The sequence below is a fragment of the Geosmithia morbida genome, assembly GCF_012550715.1.
Source record: "Geosmithia morbida isolate 1262 chromosome Unknown scaffold_6, whole genome shotgun sequence".
Taxonomy (NCBI): Eukaryota; Fungi; Ascomycota; class Sordariomycetes; order Hypocreales; family Bionectriaceae; genus Geosmithia; species Geosmithia morbida.
Genome location: NW_023336193.1, coordinates 728358 through 749161, shown reverse-complemented (window position 1 = coordinate 749161; position 20804 = coordinate 728358). Strand labels below are relative to the sequence as shown.

At 54.8% G+C, this 20804-nt stretch overlaps 4 protein-coding genes across 4 annotated transcripts; 2 read left to right on the top strand and 2 right to left on the bottom strand.

Moving 5' to 3' along the window:
• Nucleotides 1-117: 117 nt before the first annotated feature.
• On the top strand, nt 118-2588 carry GMORB2_6696 (uncharacterized protein; the record flags this gene model as incomplete). The annotated part of the gene is made up of 3 exons (XM_035468666.1): nt 118-188; nt 1848-2081; nt 2474-2588. The coding sequence occupies 3 exons, from the start codon at nt 118-120 to the stop codon at nt 2586-2588; spliced, it is 420 nt and encodes a 139-aa protein (XP_035321800.1).
• A 6388-nt stretch (nt 2589-8976) lies between these two features.
• GMORB2_6695 (ABC-type multidrug transport system, ATPase and permease component) lies at nt 8977-12180 on the top strand (the record flags this gene model as incomplete). The annotated part of the gene is made up of 2 exons (XM_035468665.1): nt 8977-9447; nt 9547-12180. 2 exons carry the CDS (start codon nt 8977-8979, stop codon nt 12178-12180), a joined length of 3105 nt encoding a protein of 1034 aa, XP_035321799.1.
• Nucleotides 12181-14173: 1993 nt separating this feature from the next.
• GMORB2_6694 (Acyl-CoA-dependent ceramide synthase) lies at nt 14174-15613 on the bottom strand (the record flags this gene model as incomplete). The annotated part of the gene is made up of 1 exon (XM_035468664.1): nt 14174-15613. One exon carries the CDS (start codon nt 15611-15613, stop codon nt 14174-14176), a length of 1440 nt encoding a protein of 479 aa, XP_035321798.1.
• A 2151-nt stretch (nt 15614-17764) lies between these two features.
• Nucleotides 17765-20482, bottom strand: GMORB2_6693 (PalH/RIM21; the record flags this gene model as incomplete). The annotated part of the gene is made up of 2 exons (XM_035468663.1): nt 17765-18388; nt 18917-20482. 2 exons carry the CDS (start codon nt 20480-20482, stop codon nt 17765-17767), a joined length of 2190 nt encoding a protein of 729 aa, XP_035321797.1.
• Nucleotides 20483-20804: the final 322 nt, after the last annotated feature.

The window sequence follows — 20804 nt, the reverse complement described above, 5'->3', positions numbered from 1 at the left end:
TCGTTCGTTGTGTACATGAATGATAGTCAGCATAGCATCAGGTTACAAGTGTGCTCCGTAATACTAGCACAACCGTGATGACTGTATCCGCACTTATTCGCAAGACTCTCTACCGAGATGATAGTGCTTGATCAGTACGGGAGTAACGATAACTCCTCGTCTGCAGCCCCGATCACCGGCCACGTAATGTACTCTCATTTTTCGTATCCGTTACATACCGAGAATTCCTACTATTCCTGATCCTTTTACCAAATCTTTTGATGATTTTTTCACCACTCAACGTGGATGATTTATACGCATACACACACACATATACACACATACACACACATACACACACGCACATACATGCACACATACACATATGCACATACGCACATATATGTGCGTGGATGGTAATACGTCACCCCACCACCTAGATGATCGGACTGAAAAGGAAAAAAAAAAGAGAAAAAGGGCTCTCTCTCTCTCTCCCCCTACACACATACTCTCTCTAACACGCCCTCTCTCTACTCTCTCTCTCTCTCCCTACACACATACTCTCTCTAACACGCCCTCTCTCTACACACACACTCTCTCCCCCTACACACATACTCTCTCTAACACGCACTCTCTCTATATATACACATGCATGTGTGTACGTACCCTAGACATCTCTCCAAAACCCACCAGATCCTTCCCTCTTACCCTCAGCATGTAGACCATAGACCATATATATACGGAGACAATGACTACCTACATCACTGCGCATGACAAGCTTCATATCCCAACCCGCCCCGCTGCCCTGCTGCATCTGCATCCGACCACAATCCCTTTCTTCTTCTGCTTCTTTTCTTCTTCTTCTTCTTCTTCTTTTCTTTCCCATTCTCTCTCTCTCTCTCCCCATTCTTCTTCTTCTTCTTCTTCTTCTTCTTCCTCTCTGCCGCCCCACCGCTCACCACTCACCATCCTCTTCCCGGTTCCACTTCTTCTCCATGCAGAGCGTGGCATTCCCTGGCTCGTGGCTCGCCGGCTCCAATCTTGACTGCGTGGTACGTAGCCTATACCCCCCCCCCCGGTCCTCTCCGTCCTCGCGTCACATACACCTTGACGTTCATGGAGGAGGAGGGTCAGACGGACCGAGAGCAAGGAGCAGGAATGGCTGCAACCTGATATACCAACATCAGAGACAACCGGCACACGGACACCATCTCATCCTCTCCATGATGCCCTCCCACGACGCTAACTCCCCACGTCACGTCCCGTCCCGTCCCGTGCCAATCCTGTCCCGTCTCGCCGTCCTTGGCATGTGCGCGTAACGTGTACAGATTTCAGACTGTAACGTATAACAGCCCGTTCTTTTTGTCGTCGTCGTCGTCGTCGTCGCTTTCCCTCTTTTCTTTTTCAGTGTCCCAGCCTCCTCACCGAACCTAGGGTTCCCTTCCTCGGCTTCGGTGAACAGTCGAACTCCGCCCCCTGTTACCGATTTCTCGCTACGGCTCCTTCTCAGTCTCCCTCTACTACTCCCACACGCACACGCGCACACACAACTCCTAGAGCCTGGAACCCTGTCGGAAACCACGATGGATATTCACACTAAAAAGGTGTGTCCCACCTGTCCAGGGAACGGACCACCCCAGATCATCGTCGTCGGAAGGTTTTTTTTTTCTTTAGAAAAAAAAGGGAGGGGAGCGGTGAGCAACTTGCAAAGCCGACTAGACGGACGGACAGACCGTCCCCCCCCCCGGCTCCCCAGTTTACAGTCCAACGTGGCCCAGCCCTTGTCAATCGGGAAAGGGTTAAAAAAAAAAAAAAAGAGAAAAAGAAAAAAGAACGGCACTGAAATGTCAGCCCACCTTGTGGTCTAGACAATCGCTTCATGCCGTGATGCCCATCCTTCTCGATACCATCGTCATCGTCATGATGGCACACGTCCCGTGGCCTGTCCGGGGTCTCGTCACCATTACCTTGTTTGGCAGTATGGCCACCCAGCCTCTGCTGGACCTCCACCCTTGCAAGGTCGCATACATCATACCACGGCCCATGGCTTCGGTCCTGAGCGTGGCCGGTCCGTCCGCCATGACCCATAACCTCCGTGCTCGGTATGATGTGCTGCGTAGACTCTAGAGCATGTATGTGCGTGCGCCCCCGTCCGCCCTCTCAAGCTGCAAGCTGCTCCCCCTTCCCCGGCGGTGACGACTCGCCTGGATCTTGCCAGGTGAACGAACACCATTCGCTGATCCAATCCGGCGCCATCTTGTTCTCTCTTCCCTCAGACACCTATCTTGGCTTTGCCCCCGGGGCTCAGGGGTACTTGCAGCTTGCATTGTTGGCAGCAGCAATCGATGACCACGGCAGATTTTCTTCCTCTTCCTTCTTTCCCTCTTTCCCCTCGTTGTGGTATGCTGTCCAGACTTGGGTGGGAGCGCCGTCTCGTACATTCATCCTCTGACCTGCTGACCACCTCCGTGCGGTCGTGTACGCGTCCCACCAGGATGGAATCAGACGTTGCGGCCCTGAGAAGCTGCCACAGGTGCGGCTTGTTGCGCGCAGGTCCAGTCTCCTGGGTCGGTCGGGTCTGCTCAGCGACCCCTTCTACCGGGGGATGAGTATTCTGCATCTGGGGCTTGGGGCTATATTGCGCTCTGTGCCACGCACTGCCTACGGCTCACTGCACGACGTAGGGGAGGATGATTTATCGGATGCTATATACTAGGCAGAGACGGCGCTTGTCGTGCTCGGCCTGGGGTGAGGTGCAGAGCATTTCCTCCTGCGCAGCGTAGCCCGTTATGAGTTGCCTTGTCGCTCTTGCATCGCACCGTTGTCGCATCGTGGTTTGGGGGGGGGGGGGGGGGGGGGGTGCTGGGGGGAGGGGGGGGGGGAAGCCTCGAAGAAGAAGGGACCGAAAGAAGATCAATAGTGCCGCTAAATTGCGTGGCCCTGTAACGCTCGCACTCGTATCACAGCAACTCGGGCTGACTGGCTGGTATCACCGACATCGTACTACTCTACCATCTGCATGGCTGCCAAGTTTGTGTGAGATCCTTGGGGAGCCGCACAGACAGACAATGGCTGCTCGGTTGAGAGCCTGAGAGTCGCCGTCAAGTCGCACCAATCACTGGTGTCGACGGCGATGCACCTCGAATTCTCGAAACCTGTCTGCCGGATGTGCCGCCCTATGCCTTGCGGTCCATCGTCGGCGGGCCACATGCATCGAGGCGTCCCCTCTCCAGGTTCCATATGTAAGGGATATTGTCTCTTGGCATGCCGGAGTTGACCTGATTGGCCCGCCTGATGCTTGCTCAATCACGGTCTCCCCCCTTCCCATCTCGGACCATTGTTGGATCCTTGATTGATGCGATGCGATGTGCCATACTGGGAACTAACACCGTCTCACTAGACATTCGATATATCGACGCCCGGCCGAGAGAAAAGGAAAGAAGATAAAAAAAATAAAAAACAAAGTACCGGTATGCTCTCTGCGCCGTAGTCGACAGTATACTCGCATCCGCCGTTGTCGCTGTAATTGCCGGCTGGTTATGTGGCTGCTCGTCTGGCCTCTCAGCAAGTATAGCAGTGGCAGCGATGCAGCCAGTGCATCATTGTCACGGTAGCATCTCCACGGCCAGCCAATCGACGCACCATCTTGGGCCGTTTGACCTTGTTCGGGTTTTCATCGTCTCTCAGCGCTTTACTACCTACGCCGTGTTAGTGCTGGTGGCCTGGTACTCGGGCTCACCAGCAGGAATTATCCGTTGGGGGATTCTTCCTCCCCCCCACCCTTTGCCCTTTTGCCTCTTACCTCTTTGCTGCTGCTGCTGTAGCTGTAGCTGTAGCTGTAGTTTTAGCTGTAGCTGTAGTTGGAGTTGGAGTTGGAATCATAAGACCGCCCCTTCCTCTGGGTGTTGAGAATTTCATCTTTTCCACACAGCTCTGGTAGTCATGCTCAGCCCCCCTCCCGATCTGCTGCTTCTCTATCAGGTTAGCAGATGCCCGGGTCAGCGTTACTGCCGGCCGAGATCAAGGATCAAAGAGGCAAGCCGAGTATCCCCCGGCCTTACTCGTGAGAGTAGTGGTCGCCGAATGTTCTCCCGTCATGAGCTTGAATCACGGGGCAGCGCAGCTATGCCGCGTGCGCTGTCGCCGCCGCCACCAACATCATCACGTTTTCTCCGTCTCGGATCGGGAAGAAAAAAAAGAAGAAGAAAAAAAAGGCTGCGTCATCACGAGCAGAGCATGACTGATTATTAACGGTAAGACGAAACTTGCCAGCCCTCGGACAGCGCAGAGCCCGTTGCTCTTCGTTTTGGTGGACCCCACTGAGCACACTGTGTTGGTGAGCGGGGGGGAGGGTATTTATTTGCTGTTTCCAGACTTTTTGCTTGTTTCTTTGCCGTAGATTCTCGTGTTGGCCGAAGTGGGCATGTGGCGGCTGGCGTGTGTGTGTGTGTGTGTGTGTGTTTTTGGTGTGCTTCTCGTACTTGTACTTGCCAATAATTGGCAAGTAGGAGGATATAACTGGAGAAGGACGATTAGCATGTTCTCGACTCTACGAGTATTACAGAGTACAGATATCCTGCGTCCTCTTTTTTTTTTTCCGTGGCTCTCCTTCTCTTGTCATTCCCCATCCTTTTCCTTCTGCACCTGGCAACATCCCGGCGGGCGGTCTCGGCAATAGTGATTTAATATGGGAAGCCTATTTTTGGAATGGGCAATGCCAACCAGGCAGTGACTGACTGATCACTGCTACCCAAGTCAGCGACGAGTGCGCTGGTCGGTCCCCAGATCAGCAGTGATTAGTAGATATCGGTATCAGTATAGAGGGGGGCCGTGATGGGAAAAGAAAGAAAAAATTAGGAGATGGCTACGACTGCGGTCAAGGATTGAAAACCCTTCAGACCAGAGACAGGTCAGGTCAAAGTCTTTTCGAGGCTCCCGCACAACGGCAGGCGACGGGAGAGGCAACTTATCATGTGACACCAGGGTACAAGTACCAAGCAAGGTCTGATGGCATCTCGGTCGAATTTTAGTGCTCTTGCCACTGAGACAATCGCAGTGTACGGCTGTGTATAGAGATATATGTGTGTGCTCCAGACGTACCTCGTAATACCGAGTGATCCATAACCGTCACCTGCCTGCTCGAGAAGTACACACGGGACTCTGATCAAAGGCGCAGCAAAGCGACGGGCCTCCTGTCCACACAGTGCTCAGTCCACCCACTCTAATGACTGGCACACCCACACGACCAGGAAAGAAGGCTAATCAAGTTAACAAGGCAGAATGGCCCAAAAGGGGTACAAGCCAGGCGGCTGAGCCGCTTTGCTGTGCCAGTCGTACCCATCGACCACTCTACCCGCGCTGTCCGCCCTCTCCCTCTCGAGTCCCCTGGTAGGGGCCCAGTGAGTTATTGGAGACCTTGTGCGATGACCTACTACCGCAAAGGTTTAGTGCCACCCCACAGCTGCAGATGACCTGACCCACGTCAGCGAGTGCGTCCTTGGGAAGTCTGGCTCTTGAATTATTGCAGTGTTATTGCTTACTCCGTATCTCTCGGGGTACGAAGTAAGGATATTCGCAGGTCCCCCTCTCCCCCTTTCCACTCTGGCTTTTAGAAAGAAGCTCAAGTTTCTTCATACCTGGCAGTGCTCGGTGCCGAATACGTGGGTGGGTGGTCTGGCAGATGGGCGTCGCCAGGACTGAGGTCCGTCTGCGATTCACTCTGTTTTTTTCTAAGGTTGTCGTGTCTCTCATTCCTTGACACTCTAGGACCGACGACCATATAATGGCACCCCGTAGTATGCGTCTGCATGTGTGCCAATACCTGCATGACACTTGTCAGGAAAAGGAAAAAATAGAGAAGGAAGGGGGGAGGGGGAGGGGGAGGATAAGAGATACGAGACCATGTGGCTTGGTAGGATACGATAGTGTATGACAATACCAGACAGGCATCTGGCAATTGCAGAGCAAAAGGTGTGGTGAAAATACCAATCGAAGACCTCATAACACTATGCCTACCTCATGGCTGCCCCAGCCTGGCAGGCCAACCCCGGCCACTCTGGCCCGATCAGACAGGGAGGCGGATCGGAATCGACGAAGCTTGAGGTCGAGACCAAGTATGGAGTACGAGGTACGAGTAGCAGCTGAGTCGATTACAAGGCGTATGGCATCGCAATATGTTGTCGTACACCCCGTATCCCGTATTGGGTAGCATGTTGGGAACAAGCTGGCCGCAAAGCTGGTAGCAATGTCGGATCAAAATATCGCAAATGCAAGACCGTCGTCGGGTCTCGTCGGATCATGTCAGTAATCAGGGCCAATCCGCGCAGCGGCCCAGTCGAGTAAGGTGTATACTCAGAGGAAGGAGACCGTGATTATACAGCAGACGGGCTAATCATCGTGGACTGATTATCGTGGACAGGTTATAATGGGTGGTGAGTGTGTGGGTGTGAGTGGTGAATGTGTGGGTGGTGCTGTCGTGTTGCCTAATCTCGACCTGTGCTTGTACGACGACGTACACGAAGAGGTACAAATATCTATATATTACGGATTACAGGTAGTTAAGGTTAACATCGAGCACACACACACACACACACACACACCACCTCCCCCGTCTGCCCGGGGGTTTGAGGCGATAGAAGTAATATCCGAGGAGGGTATTGTACAATACACATGTACTAATATTATGCCGTGGCACTGCATTGCATACGGGGCCGTCAGGTTTTCGGGCCAGAATGTTCGGCGCAGAACTGGCAGGGTGGTTGCTGGGTGGTGAAGGATGATGGATAAGGAATGATTCCCATGTTGGCTTGAGATTTGGTACAAGAATCGGTACTCGTGCATCCTGCACGTATAGCGTTCCAGTATTTGCAGTTCTACGGAGCAGATGTCGAGCGGATGGATCTGCTCCAGGTCGCAATGGTAAAAGACAGAGTGATCTGGAAGACTGAGGAGTACTCGTGATAATACTGAGTAAGGGGCAGGTCGCGGGTACCTTGATTGCCGCTCCTGCCTCGGTGCTAGGGATGGTGCTACTCGCGGTAGGAGAGAGTACTCGAGTCGCACCTTCCCTACTTCCTTGCCGCGGAATGTCCAGTAGCAAAGGGAAGGAGCGATCCGGTACCGGCCGAACAGGAGCACCATCGCCACTTCAGGTTCGTACTCGTAATGGTTCAGCATTGATATGAAGGGATAGTATCAAGTAGTACGAGCATCCTCATTGACACGAGTATGAAATATTGCTCTACCAGCACGCCGCCAGACTATGGAGTAATAATACTATCACGGTACGAGTACTCATCCACTCTCTGTCCACCTACTCCTCCGTGTACCCTGAAGACCCTGCCGAGGATCCACCTGCCTAGGCGCAGACAAGTGGGACCAAGGCTTGGCTGTGAGGCTTGTTGAAGCCGATGGCCCCTGGGTGCGTTGAAGGTGCAGCAGGTGTGTGAAGCTGGGGCAAGAGCGAGTCGGTCGGTGGGAGCCATGGGGACTAGCAGATTGTGAAGCACGCTCGAGTTGACTTGGTTATGGAGTACAGGTACATACGAGAAAGCCTAAAATGGCTGGCAGTCGCAGACACATATGGGCAGTTGTTCTAGGCCGTCATACCCGCCGTAGCACAGCAGTCCAACCTCTAGGGGTACACTAGACACCTGCCAACCACCGTCCGGTCGCGGCATTGCACGTACCCTATACTTCATCGACTGTACAGACCAGGATTCCCCCGGAGGCCCCACCGCCATATCGCCATCACCGTCGACCTAACCCACAACGGCGGTACAGCTCCCACCTCAACTCTTGTCGCCTCTGTAAATCGCCTTCTTGCCCCCCCCCCCCCCTACCTAGTCTTAGTCTTTGCTTTTTTCTTCGTCTTTCCTTCTTCCTTTCTCTTCCTGGCTTTTTTTAATCAATTTTTATAATCATCACCCGGTTCTGTATTGCTTGATATTCAACCATCATCTTCTCCCTCCTCTCCTAGCGCATGTCGTCGCATTGTGCCGCGTCCCGTCTCCTCCTTCCCTCCACTCCCTCCTGCTACCCGCCCTATCATCGACTTACGCGCTCTCTCAGACTCGGGGACCGTTGCAGGGTCTATAACTACTAGTTGTCTTAGGTCTTCATCTGCTGGCCCCCATTCTTTGGTCTCTCTCCTCCATTCGCCCTATAGGCAAAAGCAAGTCTGCGTCTTTGCTTAGGTATAGTAAGTTGCGCTCTGCCCCTCCACCAACGAATCGGCTACAACGCTAGATTCCGGAGCTTCTCTATCTTCCTCTCGTTGTCCCTCTCCCCCCTTTCTGCTCTGCCAGGTCTAATACTTTTTCTTTTAAAAAAAAAACATCGACTATCCTGTCTTGAAGCTTCTTTACCTTCTTTTCTTCACCTCATCTTCACCCGTCTTCCTCCTTCCTCTTCTCCTTCTCCCCCCTGCCCTCCCTCCCTCCCCCCTCCNCACCCCCTCCCACTTCTCACCTTGACCTCACTTTCGCTCACAATAACATCGTCCCTTGTCAGAGACTTGCATACCACTCTCACCCCGTTATTCGTTTCTTGTGTGTCGTCCATCGCCACCCGACGGGCAATGATTCAATCCCGGTGATTTGTCTCTTCCTCACTCGCTTTGTACGTCATGAATAACTTCTACCTGACCTCTCCCCCCCGACCCCGACACATTCTACTACCCGGCTTCGGCTTCGTCCTTTACATATCTGGAGTTGCCTTGGGGGAGAACCACACACCGTTCTTCCTCCACCGACCTCCCCTCCCTCAGGTCTTTCCTCCGGCGTCGAAGCGGGCTCAATTCCAATCCAGGTGACTTGGGACTTCAATCACTTCTCTCGTGACCTGCAGTGGAGACTTCCACTCTTGGCGCTGGGGACCTAGCTCCTGGGGCTGGATCCTTTTCTTCTTCTTGCCCGCGATCACATTTTCCACCGCGCACCATTCTCACTTCTACTTCAGACTGACACACCCATCTTTCTCCTCACAGTCTAGCCCGCCATGGTTGCCGTACGGCAGGCCCAGGCCCCGCCGGAGCGGCTCTTCAACAACCTCGACGACCGGCCCTACACTCCCTCCTCTCCTCTCTTCCGCCCCTACAGCCTAGTCGACGACATCCTACGCAAGACCCAGTACCTATACGCCCTCGTCCTCCTCGTCACCTTTGTCACTCTGGCAGCGTGGTATAGCGTCTACAATGCCAAGAAGGAGGACATCATCATCCAGTCCCATGTCAAGGGACCCGGGGGCAAGCCCTTACCCATCACCAAGCGCAAGAAGCGGGACAGCCAAGAGCGCAAGATCGGGCCTCACTTTGGCTTTGCTGCCAAGAATGTCTTCCGCTACCTTGCTGCCATGGTCTTCTTCACCTACTTCGGGAGCGGCGCGTCCATGTTCGTCCACGCCTTCCGCTACGATGACCCGTACAAGTGGTCTAGGGAGGGTCTTCCGTGGGCCGGTGAATCGAGCGTTGTATGTCTCATGCCCCCCCCCTCCCCCAGCCATGGTGGCACTGGCTGTAGCCATCGTGTATGCCGAGAACCCAATGCTGACACAGGCTACTCTCCATAGGTCAATGTCACGGGTGCCACCTTCTTCTACCTGTACATGTTCGTCTCCCTCTTCGACTGGCGAAAGGGTCCCAACGTCGTGCACCTTGTCGTCTGGTGCATGGGTCTGGTGGGCGAACTCACTATGTCGTTCTCGACCTTCATTGCCGCCTCCGAGTGCCACTTCAAACGCGTAGTCGTGGCAGACGGCGACCGAGACGACGACTCATCTGACTGCGTCGACTACTGGACCAGGATCGACTTGTTCCTATACTTTGTGCGCATGCTGCATCTTTTGGCGTTGATCTCCCTCTTCTCCCTGGCATGGCTGCTGAAGATCCGCCGGAGAGCCGACGAGAAGCTCGAGAATGGAAGTGCCGCTGCCGAGTCGACGCCGCTGCTCAACGGGTCAAGGAGGTCATACGACACACACGGCACCAATGGTAATGGGAACGCCAACGCGAGCGCCAATGCCAACGAGACGACCATCGGCGGGAAGCAGAGACGGTCAATGTCCAATTCTGTCAAGCCGGCGAGTTCTGGCTCCGGCTGTAACGACGACCATGCTGCCTTTTACCGCCCCTCTAAGCTACCACGCAAGACGTGGTGGGAGTACCTGAGGGGATACTCCCTCTTCTTTCCCTACCTGTGGCCCAAGGACAGCTTCAAGCTCCAGATGCACGTCATGTCCTGCTTCGTTCTCATCATGCTGCAGCGCCTCGTCAACGTGGCAGTACCTACCCAGATCGGTGCTGTTGTCAATGACCTCGAATCTATCATCAAGAGCGTCAAGGCTGGCGACCCGCTGACCATTTCTGTCTTTCCCATCAAGAATTTCCTCATACTTGGCTTCCTCTGGACTCTGCAGGGACAGTCGGGCCTGCTTGGGGCCTTCCGGTCGCTCCTCTGGATCCCCGTGTCCCAGCACTCGTATCGCGGCCTGACGACGGCGGCCTTTAACCACGTCCACTCGCTCAGTCTCGACTTTCACCTGTCCAAACGCACGGGCGAGGTCCTCTCGGCCCTCAACAAAGGGTCTGCCATCAACCAGTTCCTCGAGCAGGTGACCTTCCAGGTATTCCCCATGCTCTTCGACCTTTTCCTGTCCATCTCGGTCTTCTACGTCAAGTACGGGGCCCTCTACGCCGAGATCAACATGGTGGACACATGCTGGTACCTGTACATGACCATCAAGATGGCGTCGACCCGTGCCGACCAGCGACGAGAGATGACCAATGCGGACCGCGAGGAGGAAGCGGTGAAGAACGACTCCATCTCTAGTTACGAGACGGTCAAGTACTTCAACGCCGAGGACTTTGAGTCCGGTCGCTACAGCGACAAGGTTGGCACCTTCCAGTCGGCCGAGGCCAAGGTCCAGCTGGGCATGGTCATGATGAACATTTGTCAAGCCATCGTCTTCAACCTCGGCCGTATCACGGCTGCCATCATCTGCGGCTGGCAGGTGGCAGTGGGCCTTCGTACTACGGGTGACTGGTTCACCGTCGTCTCGTACCTGACGCAGCTGCAGGGGCCCCTCAACTTTTTCGGGACATTCTACCGCACTGTGCAGCAGGCCATGATCTCTGGCGAGAGGCTGCTGGAGCTCTTCAAGATCCAGCCGACGGTGGTGGACACGCCGAATGCTAAGCCCCTCGAGAATTTCCAGGGCCACATCAAGTGGGATAACGTCAGCTTCTCCTACGACCGCCGCCGCCCGGCCCTTCGCAACGTGAGCTTCGAGTGCCTCCCGGGAACGACGACGGCCTTCGTGGGCGAGTCTGGCGGAGGCAAGTCCACACTGTTCCGGCACATGTTCCGGTACTACGACTGCGACGAGGGCACTATCGAGCTGGACGGCAAGAATGTCAAGGACCTGACGATACAGTCTGTGCGGCGCCACATTGGCGTCGTCCCCCAGGACACCACCCTGTTCAACGAGTCCCTCATGTACAATCTCAAGTACGCCAACCCCGACGCCACCGAGAAGCAGGTCCAAGATGCGTGCAGGGCCGCGAGCATCCATGACCGCATCATGTCCTTCCCTGATGCGTACCACACGCAGGTGGGCGAACGCGGGCTACGACTCAGCGGCGGCGAGAAGCAGCGCGTCGCCATTGCCCGGACCATCCTCAAGGACCCCAAGATCATCATGCTCGACGAGGCTACGTCGGCCCTGGACACGCACACGGAGCAGGAGATTCAGGACAATGTGTGGAAGATTGGTGAGGGCCGCACCCTTCTCATGATTGCGCACCGCCTCTCGACAATCACCCACGCCGACCAGATCATCGTTCTCCACGCGGGCACTGTTGTGGAGAGGGGCACCCACGATGACCTCCTGGCCAAGAAGGGCCGGTACGCGTCCATGTGGGAGAAGCAGATCCGTGCAGAGAGGGCCCTCGACGCCGCGCGCGAGGCCCACCTCAAGGCTGCTCGAGCCATGAGGAGAGCCAACATGGGCATCAGCAACAGCCAGGGCAGCTCGTCTAGCTGCGCGGGAGGCTCCAATGATGGCGAGGCGGATGCGCAGTGTCACAGCGGCGAGCAGACTTCTGCGTCTTCGGCCGGGTCAGCGACCGGTTCGGACACGGACTCCACGCTTTCTGACGAGCGAGACGATGGGGGAGCCGAGTCAGACAGCCGACAGGGACGATGAGCTTCTCTCGACGATTCCCCCCTCCTCTACTGCGTTTTTCTTGCTCTGAGCGGCAGCATCCACTCTCACGCACAACACGCACACGCACACGCACACACACTTTACGCCTCACGCTTTACATACACACGAGATACGCTTTTTTTCTTTTCGACTTAATTTTTTTTTCAGTACAACTTCATTACATCAAGTACGGAGTATTGCACTTTCGGTACAAACCGGCTGTCGGGGGAGACGGCATTCCTGACATTCTTGTTCAGAGCCGTCGTCCATCTCTCACCGTATTGAAGCGAGCATATCATGGATGTGGCAAACGACGTGTCAGATGATGGCCCAACAAACTATTTTTCCCGCTGTCCTCTTTACCGCTTCCCCTTCTTTGCCTCTTTCGTTCGCCCCCCCTCCCTTTATGGATCCAGCATGAAGACTGCATGACACTGGCGTTGGAGATTTTCTATCTACTCGTACTTTTCTATTTTTCCAATTTTTTCCGTTTTACCCGTCATTCTCCACTTGGGCACCAGTGGATCTCGACGGGTCAGGGGTTCTCAATCCGGATGCCTCTCTCTCTACCTGATAATAATTGCGCTTTTTTGTTTTCTACCCTATAGGGGAGTTGCTTTTTTTTTTTTTTTTCCATTCGGCTTTCTTTTCTTGCTTTTCCTACCTCTTTGTCCTTGCTTGACATCAAAGATGGTATCACGCTCGGTAAGTATTGTTTATCTTTATCTTATTCTTCTAGTTGTTTATTAGGTATGGCGGGCTGGTTTTTCTATTTCTCTTGGTTTTCCTTGACGAGTCTTGCTTTGGCTATAGCTTTTTTATTCCTCCTATCTCTCATCTTGCATTTTCTTTTCATCCCTTTAAGAAAAAAAAAACAATGGCTGGAAGGAAGACAAAAATATGATGTGACGGGTCTGGAGAAGGAAAAAAAAATCATGAACGGCAACGTGTGGATGAATGAAATGCTTCCTCTTCCCCCCCCTTTTTTTCTTTTTTTCCTTTTCTTTTTTCGAATACGTCTTTCACCACGTGGTGGTCCTATGATACCTGGACCCTTTATTTTCTTATATGATGCACCCTTCCCCTCGACTGTTTACTTTCCTTTTCTCTCTTTTATTTTTTCAAAAACTCGAGGTTATATTCACCACGACAAATAAAAAACAGGGCGAAGTAGGATTTTGCTATGAAGAAAAAACGAAGGAAAAAGGGGAAAAAAAAAGAAAGATAGAAAAAAAAAAGGAAAAAAAAAAGAATTGACATTATGGAACAAAATGGCGTCTTAAGTATTATATAATACTATTGGTTAATACTCGGTAATACGTTATATATAACACTTCTCATGTTCGACTGTGACTGATGAATCATGCATGACTTGACGAAATGTCTGACAAGGAGGGAAGGCTTGATATTGATTCAATAAATCTAGCAAGGGGTACGTACATACAGAGTGGCTTGATACATGGGCCTCGGTGGCTTGAAATGAGTCTTATATGCATTTAGATTCACTACTGCTAACATGTCCGATAAAATCTTCATCTTCATGATATTACAAGATATAATTTAAATGTAAAACTACATAGAAAAAACAAAAAAAAAAGAACAAAAAACCATGATACATGACGACACCTAATACCCCCCCTTTCCTTTCCCCCCTCTATCCATCAAAATTTTTTTTGCATATTATTTTCTTTCCAAGTATCTTTTTTTTAGAAAAAAAAATTGTCGGTCAAATGTCGTCGTCTCTCATCAGAGGAGAGATAGAAAAAAAGGGACATTTTTTTTCTTTAGTAGTTGCCCCTTGTTTTCCCCTCCTCGGGGGAAAAAATAATGCCTTATACCCAAACCTGTCATGAACTCCCATTGTACCTCACACTATACCTTCCTTCTTGCCCTTCTTGATTTTTTTATATAAAAAAAAGTGAAAAGTGTCGGGGGGTATGCAGTTGTTGACATCCGTTGGTGATGAATGATACACGACTCAGAGCAGGGTTCTTTAGTTGTCCTGGCCGGCGGCGGCGGCGGCGGCGGCCTTCTCCTCGCTGAGCAGCTGCTGCTTCTCGTCAACCTCTTCCTCCTCCTCCTCCTCGTCATCGTCAGAGCGGTCGTCCTCGGCGACGTTCAGGGCAACGATACGGTAGGCGATGCGGATGATGTAGAACAGCCAGAAGAGGTTGAGGCACTGGAGGGAGATGAGGAGCGACGACGTTATGACCTGGCTGAGACGGCACTTGTACTGCTGCGTCTCCCAGTTGAGCTCAAAGGGCCCGACGGTCTGGAACTCGGTGAAGAGGGACCAGATGATGCGTAGGTTGATGTAGTGGCGCATATAGATCCAGACCATCATGAAGAGGCCGAAGAAGGGCGCCGTGATGGGGTGGTCGATGTAGTTGAGAACCTTGGACGTGGCCAGGAAGAAGTCGCTGATGTCGTGCGTCGTGTAGACGGCGAGGCCGATGTAGGTGAAGTGGAAGCGGTAGCTGAGACCGATGAGGGCCAGCGAGACAACGTGATGGCCCACGAGCTCCTTGAAGTCCTTGCGCGGCTTTTCCATGCCGAGCACCAGCACGATGGCCTGCTGCAGCCAGTAGGCCGCCTGGAAGAGGTAGTAAAACTTGACGACCCCCGCGTGTGTGCGGTGGGGGAAGTTCTCGTACATGCCCCGCGTGTTGAAGTAGCCCACGGGCGTGCGGCTCATGACGTACAGACCGCAGGGTCCCAGGACCGAGAAGTAGACGGCCGTGTATCCCTGCTCCATGAAGCGCGCGTGCTTGCTCTTCGGGAGCCCTGCCAGCCGCGCCAGCGGCCGGAGCATCTCCTGCATGATAAATTCGCGCGTAAATGACAGCACCACCGTGTAGAAGGTGACAAAGGCAATGTCCCATGGCCCCTTGCCGTACTGGACCTCGCCGCTGGCATCGAGCTGGTCGAGGTGCTCATACGAGAGGAAGATGAAGTGGTGGACCGGGTTGGACGGCGTCGGGTTGACGGCGTAGGCGGCCAAGATGGCGAGCACGATGATGAGGGGCAGGACGAACGTGTGCTTGACGATTATGTGGCGGGCGCGCGACATGAGGCCACGACGACGGCGCCCATGCCGCTTCTTGGAAGAGGCATTGCCGTTGACCGATTTCCCGTTGGCCCCGGAATGCTGTCGGACCGAGTGAAGCACGTTAGTCTGGCAACCGCAGGTGCTGAAGAAGGGGGGGGGGGGGGGGGAAGCGGGAGCGGGAGTCCAGTCCCGGGGAGGCACGCGTACCTGGTTCTCGTAAGCCTCGAGGCTGGCCTTGCTGGTGGCCATGGCGCCTCCGGTGTCGCCAGCACGGATGTCCGACGTCCTCAGAGCGCTGCTCTTCCTAGGACGGCGCTTCAGTGGCTGGGTGCCACTATGCAGCGGGTCTGTCGACGTGTTGAGGAGAGGAAATGGTTCCGACATGGTGACTGATGCTGTCGCGACGGCGCGTCTCCCACCCCGCTATTGTAGTCGCAACGGTGGAATGGGAGGAGCCAGGGAAGAAACGTGGCGCCTTGTTTTGGGTTCTCTCTGAGTTCAATGAGGCTGGCGCGAGGCGTGGTATCATGTATCGCAGTTGACGATGGTGAATTGAAAGCTTGAAGAAGGGTGGAGGAAGAAGACGCCGAGTTAAAAAACAAAAAATAACCGAAAGGAGAAGAAAAAAAGGAGTCGTCGGAGCGCGCGCGACTGTGGATGTGGGGGGTGTCCTGTCCCGACGGAGACAAAAGGTGGAGACGAGAAGGAAGTCGATGCGGAAAGGAGCGACAGTGTTGAAGAGGCGGGAGTTTTGGACGGTCAAAGTCGGAATGGACTTCTCTGAGCGTATGCGCGTGTCTGTGTTTCGAATCGAGTCGTTGAAGCACAGAGATGAGCAGAGGTATAGATAGATAGAGAGAGAGAGATAGAGAGAGAGAGAGAGAGAGAAAAGAGGAAAGGACAGAATGCAGTGTAAGCCTAGAGAGAAACGGTGATCGGATTGTATATGTACGAAGGAGGGAGTTTCATGAGACGGAGCGAACGGAAGGCAAGCTGGGCTGAGACGGCGACGACGTCACAGGGTCACGCCGTAAGCAATCCGTTTTTTCTTCTTTTTTTTTCCCGGTTTTCTTTTCACACGTATTTTTGTCTGGTTACCCCGGATTTTATCTGCACGTTTTCTTCCCTCTTCTCTGTCGAACAGCAGATGATATGTACAAGTCTGAGTTCGCAAAGAGAAGAAGGGGGGAAGATTCCTATTCCATCCGATTCTCCCGAGTCCGTCGTTCCTTCCTTCCTTCTTCCTTCCTTGGTCTTTCCGGTCTTTCCCCATGATCTGCGTGTGCGTTGTCTCCTCCGTTCCTTCCCTCCGGACACTCCCTAGTCTCGACCCTCTGCACGTAATATTACGTCGTACTCGGACTACTTGCACAGTAAGAGTCCAGAGGCCCTCACCCTACATAAACCCTCGCTGGGCTGATTTCAGGGGGACAGCAGAGAAGAGGAGACATGATATAGAGCGAGCAGTAATATTGATACAGCATAAATGAATGTACGGATACTCCGTAGGACATGTATAAGGAGGGGAGAATCAAGACTCGTACATGGTATCTGTACAGACCTCCCCTGCAGCGAATCACATCCACGGATTCAGGTCTGATGGGTACGTGCCTGGCTGTAATTTCACCTACATGTGCAGACTACGGAGTACAGCGCCGGTTACTCTTGGCTCCCCCCTGTCACGTCCTGTAGCGTCCTGACACGCCGCTGTGCTCGACTGGTACTGGGCCGCTGAGGATCCGCCAGGTTCTTCTCCTTGAAATTACCTGCTAGATTAACATTACTCGTACATGCTCGGCGAGCCCAATGCGTAACACCTTGTCGGCACTCGTACTCGTACATGTACGGAGACCCGTAGCAATAGCAGTCTGGTATGAATTGTACACCGTGCTGTTCCGTCATGATTCACCTGTGAGATTGCAATGCTCGTACGGAGTAGCCTGTGGTCTATACTCCGTGCAGGTGAACGCTATATATCCTCTAGGATCCTGTGTTCTCTCCGTTTTTGCCATCTCCGTCCGTGGCTGACTCTAGGTACTTCGTGGCTTACCCTTGACCGAAGGTGGCTTCATGTATGTGGGCCGTGGCTCATCTCACGTGCGACGCCACACCAAGAAAGATCTGAGTGGATGTGGGTGGATAGCCTCATATCTTATTAGTACATGTATGGAAGCACTACGGATCTGTACTTCCATACATGTACCATGACGCTCACTGCTGCATCCATGTCGATATGTCTGGGCAGCTCGACCATGCTCGGCACCATCACCATCCTCCCCCTACTGCTTTCAAGTTTCTCGAGTTTCACACTCAATATGTAAGCCGTCATATGTCCATTCGTTTGTGCTATATACAAGATACAAACAGCATACTATAAACCCCCCTCCCTTTTCTCCCGCTTTGAAAAAAAAAACACCTGATATCTTTTACCTAAACACCAAAAAGCTCATTATATCCATTTCGAAACAACAGAAGATGAAAAGAAACCCCGCTTTTCAGGTTGAGAGATAGACACGGTAGGACAGATCCTCGATATCAAGCCCTCGACCCTTCGCCATCTCTCCTCTCATCCTCGGTAGACAGCGTATCCGTGACCGAAGCGCCATCGTAGGACGAGTAATCGTCATCCCCATACATCAGACGCGACTGCACACCCGGCCACAGCGGCGGCTGCCCAGCCGGCAGACCGTCCGGCCCGCTATGCGACGTGCCGCTCCGGCTCCTGCTCCCCTCCAGCTGCGCCATCTCCACCGACCCTCTGTGCGAGGACGTGCCGCCGCCGTCGTTGTGGCTCCCGCTCGGGCTCCGACTCCTGCTCCTGCTGCCCCCCCTCCTCGCCCTTCTCCTTCTCCGGGCACCGTCGACGTCGCCGTCGGCGCCCCCGCCGCCGGCCTCGCCCTCCTCCTCGAGGACCTGCTGGAGGGCGGTGCCCTGCCTCGCCGGTGCGGGTATGATCGTGACGGGGAGGCTGTCCGTGTCCGTCGTGGGACGCATCCTCTCGCGGATCCGCTCCGCCTGGTTGGCGGCGAAGACCTCGAGTCGGGCGCGTACGGTCCAGCGGCTGCCCGATGCGCGCGTCCGTCCCGGCGAGAGGGATGACTCGTGCTTCGGGTGCTCGTGCGGCGACGGCGACTCGTCGCCTTGCTGATCTTGCAGATCCTGCTGCGAAGGCGGCGCCGCTGGGGCCGGGGCCTGTGCTGACGGTGATCGTCCTACCACGGCGTACCCGCTTTGTGTTGACGACGCCGGAGCATGGCTGATGTTTCTATTGTTGTTTCTGCTATTGCTGCTGTCGTTGCTATTGCTGCTGTCGTTGCTATTGCTGCTGTCGTTGCTATTGCTGCTGTCGTTGCTATTGTTGCTATTGTTGCTGTCGTTGCTATTGTTGATGTCATTGCTATTGTTGATGTTATTGCTATTGTTGATGTTATTGCTATTGTTGATGTTATTGCTATTGTTGCTGTTATTGCTGCTGCTGCTGCTGCTGTTATTGTTGTTGTTGTTGTTGTTGTTGTTGTTGTTGTTGTTGTTGTTGTTGTTGTTATAGGAAGACGTGGTCCTGTCGTCCACCGTACCGTGGCTCTGAGGCAGGCTGTTCTGCCGTGTCAGGTTGATGCCGCCTGCCGTGGCCTGCGTGATGGGATCTGGTGTGCGGTTGGTCGTGTCCGACGGCGGAGGGTACCGCACTGCATAGACGGTGCTGGCCGCGCTGCCTGTGTCGGTCCGGCTGATGGGCGTGGCCACAGGCGCGGGTCGCGAAGGCCACATGTGCGGCCGCAGGATGTTGGACATGGCCATGATGCGTTGAGAGCCGTCCGGCGGCCCGTTCTGGTAACCGGGCGACATGCTGTGAGGCCATGCTGAGGAGCCGCTGGGCCCACCGCCGCCGCCGCCGCCGCCGCCGCCGCCGCTTCCTCTATTTGCGGACTGAATCAGGTGACCGCTGCCGCCGCCGCCGCCGCCGCCGTCTTCCCCGTCGTCGTCGCGGCTGCCGCTCCCGCTGACACGGTGATCATTCTTGCGCAGCCAGGGGTAGTCGGAGGCGTTGACCTCTAGCGTATCGTCGCCGTCAAAGACCTCTCTCCCCAGGATGCCGTCCCTCTTCTCGTCCCGCTCCAGGGCCTCTATGCGCTCGACCCACTCCCAGACGACGACGCTGGCGGCGGCGGCGCCGACCCAGCGGACGTAGTCTCCCCAGCCGGCGAAGCCGGGCTTGGAGATGTCGAGGATGAAGAAGACGATGGGCATGATGACGGAGCCGATGGCCAGGACGGCTATGACGCAGATGTTGCGCATGGCCGGGTGGTAGAAGGCGTAGCGGCGCTTGGTGAGGGAGTAGTAGAGGACCCAGACGGCGTAGAGGATGCCCAGGGCCAGCTGGAACAGGTAGCTGAAGGCCGGGACGGGGTGGACAAAGGTGTTGTCGTTGGAGGGGGCCGACACGCCGTCGTCCGAGTACTTCCAGCTGTTGAGGGCGGTGAAGATGACGTCGAGGGTGATGAGCGCGAAGGCCACCCACTTGATGAGGACCTTCTCCCTCTGGCGGGGGAAGATGCGGATCAGCGTCTGCGCCTGCGCCAGCCAGAGGAAGGTGTCGGAGATGAGTCGGATGGCCTTGAGCTCGTTGCTGCCGATGACCTCCTGCTGCATCGACTTGGCGTTCTGTATGCCCCACGAGTACTGCTGCTGGGCCACGCGGAAGGTGTCTGCCGTCGCCACCGTCAGAGAGATGGCCACCGTCAGGGCCGCCACCTTCTGCAGCCACGGCCGGCCGCCGATCTTGTCCGACCCCGTGCCCCGGCCCGTCAGCGCGCCTCGCCCGCCCAGCCGCAGCGTCCCGCCGTCGACGAACGTCCGCGGCGTCACGAACAGGATGATGACGAGCATGTACGCCGTTATCGTCGTCGCCGCCAGCGCGTAGCACATCGGGAACTGCGTCGCGTAGAACGGGTTCCGGAAGTCTGAGAAGTGGTGCGAGTCGTCGTCGTCGGACGAGCTCAGACTGGAGTCCGCCAGCGGCGTCGACGTCGTCGTCGATGACGTCGGCGGAGAGTCCCGCACCGCCAGCGTCCGGCACGCCGGCACCTCGTACACGCCCTGCTGCGTCAGCGTGTACGGTTCCCACCCGTCGCCCAGGTACAGCACCGCGTTTACGGGCAGTGTCGTCATCGCCGCCGCTCCGCCCGCGCATATCGTGCTCGTCAAGGGTGCTGTCGCTGCTGCCATGGCCGTGGCCATGGCCGTCGTCGTCATGGTGCGTGCGTGCGTGCGTGTATATCTGTCTGTATCTCGTATATACATATATCTTCTGTGTCGTCTCTTGTCGTCCAGGAGGAAAAGGGGGGCGGGGGGGTTGTCGTCGTGGAGGGAGAGGGAGGGACGGACGTTGAACCCTACTGATCGGTCGCCATGGATCAAAGACGAAAACGACCTCTTTGCCGTTGGGGAACCTGGAAGAATGGAGATGCCGTTTCACTCCCGACTTTCCGGATGTCGAATGATCCCGTCGTATCGTATCGTGCCGTGTCGTGTCGAGCTGTTCCGTGTATTCGCTTATGACTTGTTCAAAATGGCA